A 12,439-nucleotide genomic window follows, 5' to 3' on the forward strand; every position below is an offset into this window, starting at 1 on the left:
CTTGTAGACCAGGCTGGCCTCGAACTCACAGAGATCTGCCTGCCTCTGCCTCCCGAGTGCTGGGATTAAAGGCGTGCGCCACCACCGCCTGGCTTTTAGGGGTGTTTTTAAAGTCTTCCTTAAGTATGACATTCTTTCTTGAGTGGGAAGCAGTGTTCATACATACACAAATAACATTGCTGTCTGTCCCTTTGTTGCTGTGGTAGAAATGGGTGAGAAGAGCATGTGCAAGCAGTAAATTGGGGTTATCTGACGCACTTTAAATGAGCACCTTCCTGCCTTTATAGAGCTTACAAACTGCTTGGACAAGCTAGTAGTCCAGCACTTGCAGTTCTTTAAGCAGTGATGTTATTTCAGTCCTCAGTGTCTTTCTGTTTCTGCTGCTCTTTCCTGTCCCTTTCCTGCTGAAGCTGAAAGTTGTGTGTCATTTGTCTCATGGTGAAATGCTGAATTGTTGTCACTCTTCAGGGAGGAGCAATGTGCTGAGGCTCGGCATCTGATTGTCCCTTTTCTATTCTCTCTCTTTTCTCTCACGTATGAGAAAAGAGAGCTATTTATTGTTTGTAGAGTAAATCTAGGACCAAGTTAAGGACTCTCTTATAAAATTTAGATATATCAGGAAACTTTTGAAATTTCATACGTGTTCTTGTGTGTCTTGGTTCATACTCACTCCCTCCCTTCATCTCCCCAGCACCCTACTCTTCCCCATCTTATCTCTTGTCTTCCTCACAACTCCATGTCTTACCTACAGAGTCCGGTCCGTGCTGCCCATAGGCCCACATGTGTGAGTTAATCCACCGTTAGTGCTGCCCCTAGGCCCATGTGTATAGGGTTATCCACTGAAGTCTGGGTGACCTACCAGTGCCTGCCCACCCCAAAGTAACTGTCTTCCTCACCACCCCAGGTACTGTCCTCTCCTCAATGAGGGGTCTAGCATGAGGGGGTCTTTCCTCCCTCATATACCAGGATGTTTAACTCTCATCTTAATAATGAAACTCTTAATTTGGAAGAATTTATAAGAATTCTGGTCATTTTGCTTTCCTGCCTTCATTTTTTGTAAAAATGAAACATCTTCCAAGGTATTTTATACCTTGGACAAACTGCATGTCTACTTTGTACCCCGTTTATTGTTTTGTAGGTCCTTAGGGAAGATGGGGACCACACATGGCAATATCCCTTTCTGAAATAAACTGCACATAGGTCTCTTGTGGATATTGTTTTCAAATTGAGACTTTACCCCTTTCAGCTAATACTTCTTTAGTTTACACTGTGACGGATTTGAAAAGGAATTGTATTAATTGCTGTTCTAAAAGTTGTTTTTAAAATGTTGTTCTGAACTGAGTTTTGCCTTTCTCTCCCTTCCAGGCCCAGATTGCCTTCCTTCAGGGGGAGAGGAAAGGTCAAGAAAATTTGAAGAAAGATCTAGTGAGGAGGATCAAAATGTTGGAATATGCTCTGAAGCAGGAACGGTAATCAGTGGGCTCCTTCTGTTCCCACCTCCTCATTATCCTACCATTCCTGAACTAAAACCATATCTTAGTTCTGTGTACTCCTGAGAACCCGAGTAGGGAATAAACATTTATGTATGATTCTATGTGATTTATATATGCAATATGTTAATCTTATCATAAATAATAATTTTAGTACGATAATTTACATGGCTTAAAACATTTTAGCCTTATTTATTCACACTCTGCCTCTTATATGAAGCTTATGTTCTTTCTAGACGTAGACTGTCATCTGTTTCTCTCCCTCCCACCTTCTGCTCTTTGTTTAGGTTTGCTTGTTTTGAGACTCAGACCCCCTGGGTAGACAGTGTTGGCTGGCCTTGAACATTTTGTCGTCCTGCCTCTCATCTCCCAAGTGCTAGGATTATGTTCATGACTGAGGTGCCTAGTTAACATATTTCCCGGGTCTCCTAGCATCCCTCAGTCCCTACCCATTACATTCTCTACCCTCTACCCTGAACTCTTCCGCCCAGGGGCTGGGTTGCCTTTCCCCCAGAGGCTCTTCCCTGTATAATTTAGATAATTTGGTTACCTGCCCCTTTTTTTATACCTTTGACCTCCTGGCTACACCCCCCCTCCCCCACACACAAGCATGCACACACGCACGCACCCCCCCTCCCCCAGTCTACTCTGGATGTTCCCAGATGTCCCTGTTCCTGCTTTTACCTACATTCTCTTTTTTAAATCTACAATAAACTTTCTTTTCCACCATACCTAAGAGCATCCATGTCTTGTCCTTTTTATTTCCTGTTTTTTTCATCCATGAGTAAAATTATATTTTAATTTTAAGGAAATTTTTATGATGCTTCTCCCTTTTTTATAATGTAATATTCAGTTTGATACAGTTTCCTAAGAAAAAATTGCTCTGATTGACAATGCCTTTTCATAGACTGTTGAAGGAGCTGCATTCCTGCCGCCCAGCTCCCAGCCGCCTGGCTAGCTTATGCCCCAAAATAACAACACACAAATTGTATTCTTTTAAACACTGCTTGACCCATTAGTTCTAGCCTCTTAACAGCTAATTCTCACAATATTGCCTAACCCATATTTAGTAATCTGTGTAGTACCAGTCTTACCAGGAAGGATTCAGCATGTCTGACCTGGCGGCTAGCTGCATCGCGTCTGCTCTGGACAGGGGAGGCATGGCGTCTGTCTGAGGCTTCTTACCTCATTTCCTCTTCCTCCCAGCATTCTGTTCTGTTTACTCTACCCACCTATGTTCTAACCTATCAGGGCCAAGCAGTTTCTTTATTAATTAACCAATGACCTTCCTCCATCAATAGACTTTAAAAATTTTTTTTTCCTTTGTCCTATGTGAGATACTCTTATCTCTCCAGAAGGAGAGCTTGCCTTACAATTTTGCTAGTTTGGGTTATAAGTAAAGGGAAATAGGTCACATGTGAGAGTTTGTGGATTAAGTTTCTTTAATGGGTTGTTTTTGGATTTTTTTTTAAATCAACATTCTGAAGTAGTTCATTGTTTTCAGTAATCTGAACATTTGATAACCTGGTATTAGAATTCTCTGTTTTAGTACATTTTTGCCTTATTTTGATAGTCTCTTGCTTTTCTTCCTTTTTTGAAGTTGACAAATGGACTAGGTATAAAACCACCATAAAATAGCATTAACAGTAAATATTTTTAAACATTGAGAAATTGATACAAAAGATGTTTCTTGAGTTGGTGGAAAAATAAATGAATTTTTCTATGCCTTAAGAAGTTGATTGAAGTGACATTAGGGAGATAAGAAAAACATTTCTAAAAGTATGTAATTTGCAAATATTTTAAATCTCAAGCTGTCTTCACTGTAGGCTTTTCCAGAGGTGAGGGAAATGAGAACAGTAATAGATGTATTATTTTGAGTAAATACAGTGTGTGTCCTAGCTCACTTTCTGTTGCTGTGATATAAACCTATCAAAACCAACTTGGGGGGAAGGCTTTGTTTCATTTTAGAGCTTCTAGGTCACAGTCCTTCACTGAAGGAAGTCTGGGCAGGAACTCACGGCAGGAATCTGGAGGCAGGAATGGAAGCAGAGACTGTGTTTCCTGGCTTGCGCCATTTGCTTTTTTTGTTTGTTTGCTTGTTTGTTTTTTTCCTTTATTTAATTTTTTTGTGTGTGTGCATGTATGTCTGTGTACTGCATATGCACTTGGTACCTGCAGAGTGTAGGGGAACTAAGTTACAGACAATTGTGAGCTTTCATGTGGTTGCTTGGAATTGAACCCAGGTCCTCTGGAAGAGCAGCCAGCACTCTTAACTGCTGAGACATCTCTCCAGCCCCTTCATTTGCTTTCCTGTTCAACCCAGGACTACTTGCCAGGGTACTCACAGTGGGCTGGGCCCTCCTACATCAATCTTTAATTAAAATACTCTACAGATATTCCCACAGGCCAATCTGATGGGGACAATACCTTAGTTGCTGTTTCTTCTTCCCCAGGTAACTGGAGTTTGTGTCAAGTTGACAAACCAGCAGTGTCTAGACCCAGAGACTTAAAACTAAGTAATTGTTGTAGAGTCATAGGTCAGAACTCTCCAGGCAGAATCTAAAGTTTGTACTCTTTTATTATTTTGTTATCTATAAAGCAGTAGAACTGAAACACAAATACTAAAGTAACCAGAAATGTGGGGGGGGGGGTGTGCATACACATGAAGGCTTGTATCTAGACGTACACTGAGGTGCTAGGGGCTGAGGTAGAAATGTGTCCATGATCCCCAGTGGGGTCAGAAAGAGGGAAGCAGCTATACTACCATCACAACAGGTAAGATGCTTTGCCAGTGAGGCAAGTGTAGAAAGTAGAGAGACCACATCAGAACCAAACAACGTGCACAGTAATTTGTAGTCGTGTGTGAAGAATGTTAAGAGTATAGTGGGCATTAGTTATTATTTGATGACTGCAAATGGATTGTGGAGTCTATTTAAGGAGTTTAGACATTTACCTTAAACATGGAAGGAAACATGGGAAACTTTCAGATGTTTCTATCAAATGATCTTGAACTAATTCTCTTGTACTCTTTACTCGCCTTTGCCAACTGTACATTTTTCTTTGCTTGATTATGCTTGGTGTCAAAGAGCCTGTGGTTTTTTCCCTTAAATTATTGCCTAACTCTCCCCTAACTAGTTTAATTTGTAATTTCTTTTTTGTTTTTTCCCCTGTGTTTTCTAAGAGCAAGAACCTTCTCTTATCTAACCACCATGTACTATTGTTGGTTTAATTCTGTTACCTGTCAGATATCCTAATAGTGATCTTCATAGTGGATCATCCCCTACCTCCAATCTAGGATCCAATCTGAGATCCTGCTGCTAGGGGAAGGTTTTAAGCATGAAATACATTTTAGAAATATCTTCCTGGGGACTGTACTGGAAAGGTCTGCTTATCAGGTCAAGAGTGTAATAATAAATGAGAAATGATAAACATAGTACCTGCTGGAATAGTAGTATCTGCCATAAAACATTTTAAGTACAAAGAATCTAAGAAGTAGAATTATAAAAATGTGGAGATGGTATCCTAAGAGAGGAAGGAAAAGTCAGGAATGATTCCCAGGTTCCTGACTTGGGAGAGAGGCAGTGGAACAAATGAAAGAACACAGTTGAAGGTGGATTGCTACCGAGCCATGGGAAGCAGGTGCATTAGAGAAGGGAAAAGGAGGAAGAGCCAAAAAAAGAGTCACCGAGGAGGGAGAGGCGGTGTTTGGGAAGAGGAAGGAGAAGGGAGGTAGACACTGCCAGATGCCAGTGCAGTCTCCATGCAAGCTGTGGCTGAGTGTAGTCATTGGGGCTTGCCCATTGGTGCCTGCTGATGTCCTTGACAGGACAGTTCCCCAGAGGTGATAAGATCAGGAGCCAGGTCACAGGAAGAAGCAGAGGGAAGGGGAAGAAGAGACAGGTGAACCCCCTGACTGTTTGCAGATGGTTGTGGAGCAGAAGAGAAAGAACTGGATAAAGTCTAGGGAGATTTCTTTTCTTTTCTTAACCCACCCCCCTTAACAGAGAGATTCAAAACCAATTTTGGTTTTCTGGGTGTTGGTGAGGTGATGTGGGAGTTTTTCCGATCCAGTGGCACTTTTTTTGTTCAGTTTGGTTAGTTGTTTTCCCTTTGGACAGAGTCTTGATGTTCACATTCATCAGCTGTGGAACCCCTGTAGTCTCTGGGTGCTGGGATTATGTGCATGCCTCACCATGCACAGCTACATGAAACTTTAAAAAAGAGTCATCATTATTATGATTAGTTGTATTTCATGTGTGTGGATGTTTTGCCTATATGTGCACCATGTGTGGACATAGTATTCCCAGAGACCTGAAGAGAGTGTTGGATTCCCCTGGAATTGGAGTTATAGAAAGTTGTGAGTTGCCATGTGGGTGCTGAGAATTAAACCCAGGTTTTCTGGAGAGTGGCCAGTGCTCTTAACTGCTGAACCATTCTCCAGCCCCTGCAGTGACACTTTTTGAGGATATTAACAGCTAGATACAAAGCATGTTCTTTATATCATGGAGCTTTTGACTTCTTTTCAGTCCTAATCCCAGGAATTAAGGAAAAAATGGATTGAGGGCATTTGAAACAAAAATTTGGAGACATTAGCAACTTAAAAATTGTGTGTGTGTGTGTGTGTGTGTGTGTGTGAGAGAGAGAGAGAATGTTCTTGTGTTTGAGTATAGGTGTGCACATGCTATACAGTGTGTATGTACTATGGTACATGAGTGAAGGTCAGAGGGTGACCTTGAATGTGCGTCCTCACCTTCTTTTTTGAGACAGATCTCTTGCTGTTTACCACTGCTTGTGTCAGGCTGCCTGGCCTGTGAGCTTCCAGGGATTACATACATAAGCTCCTGTTCTGGCTTTGTGTGTATGTTTGTTCTGGGGATCTGAACTTAGGTTTTTTATACTGGGCAGGCTGGTACTTTACCCAGGGAGCCATCTCCTAGACCAAGCTTAGTAACTTTATACATACTCTTGCAAGCTTTAATAGTTACTGTGTTTGTCGTCTACAAGAGCTAGTTCCAGGACAGGCTCCAAAACCACAGAGAAACCCTGTCTCGAAAACAAAACAAAACAAAACAAAAAAAATAGTTACTGTGTTTGTCATTTATTTTGCCCTGGTCTGTTTTTTACATTTAATTTTGTTACATCAGTTTATTGCAATACAGTCACAAATAGAAATATCATACAGCAAGATTAAGGTGGCCACTCAAACACCTTTGCAGCCATGCATCCCGGTTAATGTTTGTACAGCTAGAATGGCCATTCAGAGGTCAGAACCTCACTTCTGGTATTCTACTTTTGGTATCAGTTACAGTCTTATGGCCCCGAACCATTTTAAAGACGATTCAGTATTATACCATTTCACCAATAAACAGCTAAGTAAAGATCAGTGTAGATTTTCTAAGTTCCCCTCTTGAAAGAGACAAAATAAGAACTGGATCTTTAATATAGATGAACTACTCACCTAGCAATGAATTTATCAAAGCTTCCTGTAAAGCACAGTAAACTTTACAGAATAAGGAGGCTTACATATTTCTTTTTAATAGTGCAGTGTTTGACTCCACATTTTTTCAGCAATTTAATTTTAAGGAATCTATGTAAAACCAACTTTGAAGCTTTCTCTTGTGTTTCCCATTTCTCTGTACTCATTGTTACTTTTATCTTTACTGTAATAGTCCAACTGTCTTCTTGCTTTTTTATTTCTAAATTCTAATTCATCTTCTAGATAAAAGGTAAAATTTCCAAATTTAAAAAGGAATAATCATAATATATCCCTGCTTTGAAATACCTGGTTAATTTCAAAGCTATTCCTATGTAAGTAGCATTTTTTTTTCAGATACCTTCTGTGAACTCTGTTTCTTCTAATTCTTTTGCTCACTATACCTAATGTTTATAGTATTTTGACCTACTGGATGTTTATGTTTGAGGAGCCAGAGCTTGTCCTAAACACAATAGTCATTTGTGCAAATCCAGACAGAAATCTCTTGTACATCTTAATGATTGAGGTTTAGTCAAAATCTCACGTTACCTATGTTTTGCAGACACTATGTTTTGCTGAGTTAGATAATCCTTTGTCCACATTCTTCAGATATATGCTTACAATGCTTATGTCAGTATGCAATACTTTTTGTATTTTCCTATGTCCTAGACATCCTCTTGTTTTCACTCTTACTTCATGATAAACTGCAGGTTATTTCCAGCAGTCAGCACACCACCTTGCATATGATAAGAATTCAGTAGTGTGTTGAAATTAATCACTAGGGAATGGGGAGATGGCTCAGCTAGTAAAGTGCTTGCCATGCAAGTATAAAGACATGAGTTCAGATCCCCATCCTTCACAAAAAACAAAGCAAAACCAGGCACAGTAGTACTTAAATGTAACCCCAGCATGGGGGCAGAGATAGGCACTTGAGTTTTACTGATGAGCTAGTGTAGCTGAAATGGCAAACTCTGAGTTCTATGAAAACTCTGTCTCAAAAAACAGTATACAAAATGATAGTGGAAGACACTTAACTTTGTCTTCTGTCTCTACACAGAAACACATGAGCATGCATACCAGTACACTCACTTGTACATGTGCGTGTACACACACACACACACACACGATCATTCTTTTTAGTGTTAGCATTTTAGATGTGATTGGACATGTTTTTTTATTCCCAACATTTTATTTATGAGGTTGGTTTTTAAACAAAGCTAAAATAAGAGTTCTTTAGTGTATTATAACTTTGAAACATGTTTTATACTATGCAGTAAAGGCCATTCGGGAGTAGGGAGTGTAGGTGTATATGAAGTAATGAGATCTGTAGTTATCCTGTAGGTCATAAGACAGAAAAAACAATAGTAAACAAGATTGTTAACAAAATGACTTGAAGTATCAAAACATGAGAAACATTGTAGCATTTTCTCTCTCAGGATGGTCTAAGTTTGAGGAGGGCTGTTACTAAAGTTTATTTAGAAAATTTAATAAGAGGGAAACACAGATCTTAGGAGCCAGAGCTTGTCCTAAACACAACAGTTATTTACATATTTTATCTTGGTTTAATTTTTTGTGAAGTAGTAGTTGATAACGTGACTGTCTTGTTACATATATTGTATATAATGTTTTCTGGTTGTTTTAAAACTAACTTCTGTTGCAATTTTTTCTAAGACCACTAGAATGCACTCTAATGCAGCGTGTTGTATTGAAATGCTTTTTCCCTGTGTGTTTACATCATATAAATAAGCTTCATATTGTGACTACTTTTATTTGGTGTTATCTGATGTCAGGCCAGTTGTGTGACTTTTAAGAAGTTAGTGTTACTTTGTCTGTGGCAGATGAACTATTTCCGGAAATCTGAAGAATGACAATTGCATTAAGAATCTGTTTACTTTCTTCTAACAGTGAGTCAGGCAAATATCTTCACAGCTTACCTTCTGATCATCTAGTATATGGAAATAGATGTGGACATTTTTAGTTCAGTGATGAAATCACTGTGTTAAGAGACACATTGGGATATGGAGAAGCATGTTCTAGACAATTTGGTGGCTATAATCTGTAAATTGTCTTAAGACTCCCCTCTATAAAAAATATGGTTTTTATCAATAGCTACAAAATGATTATTGAGAAATAGTGAAGGATTTCAGTAACATATATCGGAGTGAATAATTTTCTTTATCTAATTTTAAATTATATAAAAATCTTAGGATAAGGGTTCCATCCATTTTTTGAAAACAATTTTAACTTTAATTTTTTGTGTGTGGGTTTTTTTTTGCCTGTATGCATGTATGTGTGTACATATGTATGTATGTACATGCACCATGCATGTGCCTGTTGCTGAGGAGGGCTCCTGATCCCTGGAACTAGGGTTACAGATGATTGTGAGCCATCATGTAGGTGCTTCGAATCATGTCCCAAGAAGAGTAACCAGTGCTCTTAACTGAAAAGCCATCTATCCAGAACACATACTCCTCCCCCATACCATTCTTTTTTTTTTTTTTATAAGGAAGAAATGCTTTCAATTTGGCTATGTTGCCTTTTTTTTCATTCTTGCTTTGGTTCTGAAAATTATTTTTATTTGAATATTTTATTGTTGTTTATCTTAACTTACAAATATTTGTTCACAAAAACCCTTCATCTTGTAGGGAAGAGTTAAAATATACAAATATATTAAGCATATGTGTTATTTTTATTTAATCTTAAAAAATTTTTCTTATGTGGATAATTTTTTTGTTTCATTTGCCTTGATCTGAGATGGTTACATTAGATGACTAGTCCAGTTAGCTGAAAATAATAATACTCTGCTAACTTTAAAAAGAAATTAGACAGTCTTCTTAATTATGTTTTTTTTTTTTTCTGACTAAAGATAAAGTACATGTTAACCACTACTGCTAGGCTATCTCATTGCACAAGGATGACTTCATCCGGGTTTTTGCTATGCTCTGATTGCTCACCATAAGAATATTTGGAGAATTGTAAGTACCAAGTAAGGCACATAACAATATAGATAATGTTTCCTTTTAAGATAAACCCAAGTATTGAGACAGGCTAGTTTTAACAAATTAAATTGTATAGTAAAGGCCTCTTTTCTTAATTGATAAAATTCAGCTTAAAATCATTAAGAAAATTTGAATACAACAGAAACTAGAATTTATGTGGTTCATCCTAGGTATAAAATAAAATTTTTTATTCCTAGTGTTATCCCTTTGTTTGCTTCGTTATAACGGCAGTTGGTGATTCAACAATGAAAACGGCAAGTTTTTGTTGTTGTTGTGACAACTTTGACACCATGGAAATCTCAGCGCCTTTGAAAGTTCTAGGCCATGTTTAACCGGGACTGTTGCACACTTATAACTTTTTTTTACATATCTTAAAGCTTATTTAAGTTATTTTAACATGGTTTGTATTTTCTCATTTCTTTATTAGAGCCAAATACCACAAGTTGAAATATGGGACAGAACTGAATCAGGGAGACATGAAGCCTCCAAGCTATGATTCTGGTAAGCTGCTTATAACGGAAGTTTAAGTTAAATCTAATATTTTTTAGAAAAATTTGAAACTATAAATTAGCATCTATTTGTATGTTATTTTTGTTGTCTTGTTTTTGGAAACTAATCATTTCGTGTCATGAGATCATTTTGTAGCACTTTTTTCCATCCCTTTTTTAGTTCACCGTGTTCTGCCTATGTTTTACATATAGTAAGGTTCGTGGGGTGGCTGCACCAGCCATTTCGTAGTGTGTCTTCCTTGCATTAACCGACACGTTTGGCATGAGAATACCAAAGTGCATGCTGTTCTGAAATCCCGTTGAAGAGCAGAACTATGGAAACATGAAGTTTCTTCTCTGAGCATAAGGGAATTGGACAATCTCTTACGCATGATGCCTCAGTGGGCTGGGGATGCAGCTTAGCCTGTACTAGTCCCTACGTTCAGTCCTCAGTACCACCAGCAGCAAAAAGCAAACAAACTTGACTCCTTAGGTGAACTTTCTTACTTAGTGGAACACAGGGTATGTTCATTATCAGATGTAAATGAAGGGTGAGGAAAATTGTACCAAAGTTATTACCATACATAATTTCTGTCCTATTGCAGATGTAATTCTTATTCAAATAGTGGAGGTATTAGCAATCATTTGTATGTCATTTATTAAAATCCCTACTTGTAATTTTAAGAGCTTCATTAACTTTAATCATTTAGTGAAGATATTGTTATTCTCATTTATATGCAAAACTAAAAGTCACGAAGTTGGAGAATTTTCCTGAGGTTAACCAGTCATTAAATGATGTGGTCAATGGAGTGAACTCAGGCTTACCAGACTCAGAAATTCATATTCTTCCCATTTTCCACAATTGAGTACAATGGAGAAGCTTTCCACAGTGGATTCTAATGGTCTCACTTTACATCCCAGAATATTTCAAGTATGTTCTTAAGGTTTTCCCAAATTCTTAGTTATCTGTTGTCTCTCGGTCGACCTCTAATTTTACTAATTTGAGTTTTCTATGTCTTTTAGCTAATTCAGCTCAGGGTTGTCAGTCCTGTTTTTCTTTTCAAGGTCCTAGCTCATCATTTCTTTCATTCGTTACACTTTTCCCGTTTCATTTATTTCTGCTCCGGTTTTGATAATTTCTTTCCACCTATTCCTTTGGGGTATTTTTTTCTTTTCAAACTATTGAAGTGCATTTAAAAGTATTTATTTGGGTTCTTATTCTTTTCTTATTTTTCCATTTTAAATTGTGTGTATGATATATATGAACATGTGCACGTGAACTTGAGTGTAGGTTTCTGTAGAGGCCAGAGCATAGGACACGTAGAGCTGGAGTTACAAGTGGTTGTGAGCCAGCTGATGTGGATGCTGGGAACTGAACTCTGGATCCTCTGCAAGAGCAGTGCATACTCCTAACTGCCGAGCCACTTCTCCAGTCCCTCTTTCTGCTTTTTTATTCCTATTTGAGGTATTGTGTTTTTTAGTTTTAACACTTATGCAAAATTTTATTTATTTTATAATATATATTTATTTATTTATTTATTTATTTATTTATTTATTTATTTATAGATGACTATCATGCAGTTGCCCTCATACTTCCTATGTAACTGAGTCAATCTCTGGTCTTCTCCTGTCTCTGTTTTCTAAGTCTTAGAGTATATATAGGTGCCCCTCATCCTCATTGGTTCAATAAGATATGTTAAAATTCCTTCCATGATCATTTCCATCAAAATGTGTCTTTCCGCACCTTGGTAACACATTGTTACTTAAAAGGTACTCTTCTTTTTCTTTTTACCCCATTGCATGTATAATCTTGTTAATGCCTTATGAAAAGTCTCTATGCATTTAAAGAATAGCAGCATATGCAGGGTTTTAATGGGGTACTTCTGTCTATTTTGATAAGGTTTAATGATCTATATGTCTGAAGGATGATTGCCAAGTTTGTTTTTTCCTGTAGAATATCATAGGGTGGAATGAAAATTTGTTAGAAAA

The 12,439-nt window shown here is 37.9% G+C and overlaps 1 protein-coding gene across 2 annotated transcripts in view; it reads left to right on the forward strand.

Annotated features, from left to right (window-relative positions):
- Window positions 1–12,439, forward strand: part of Strn (striatin) — a 91,739-nt gene that overhangs the window by 38,879 nt on the left and 40,421 nt on the right. For both annotated transcript variants that reach the window (XM_026785894.1, XM_005360780.3), the window contains exons 2-3: window positions 1,366–1,469; window positions 10,390–10,463. In XM_026785894.1, coding sequence (XP_026641695.1) covers window positions 1,366–1,469; window positions 10,390–10,463 — 178 coding nt within the window. The remainder of the gene's footprint in view (window positions 1–1,365; window positions 1,470–10,389; window positions 10,464–12,439) is intronic.

Source organism: Microtus ochrogaster, linkage group LG3, assembly GCF_000317375.1.
Source record: "Microtus ochrogaster isolate Prairie Vole_2 linkage group LG3, MicOch1.0, whole genome shotgun sequence".
NCBI lineage: Eukaryota > Metazoa > Chordata > Mammalia > Rodentia > Cricetidae > Microtus > Microtus ochrogaster.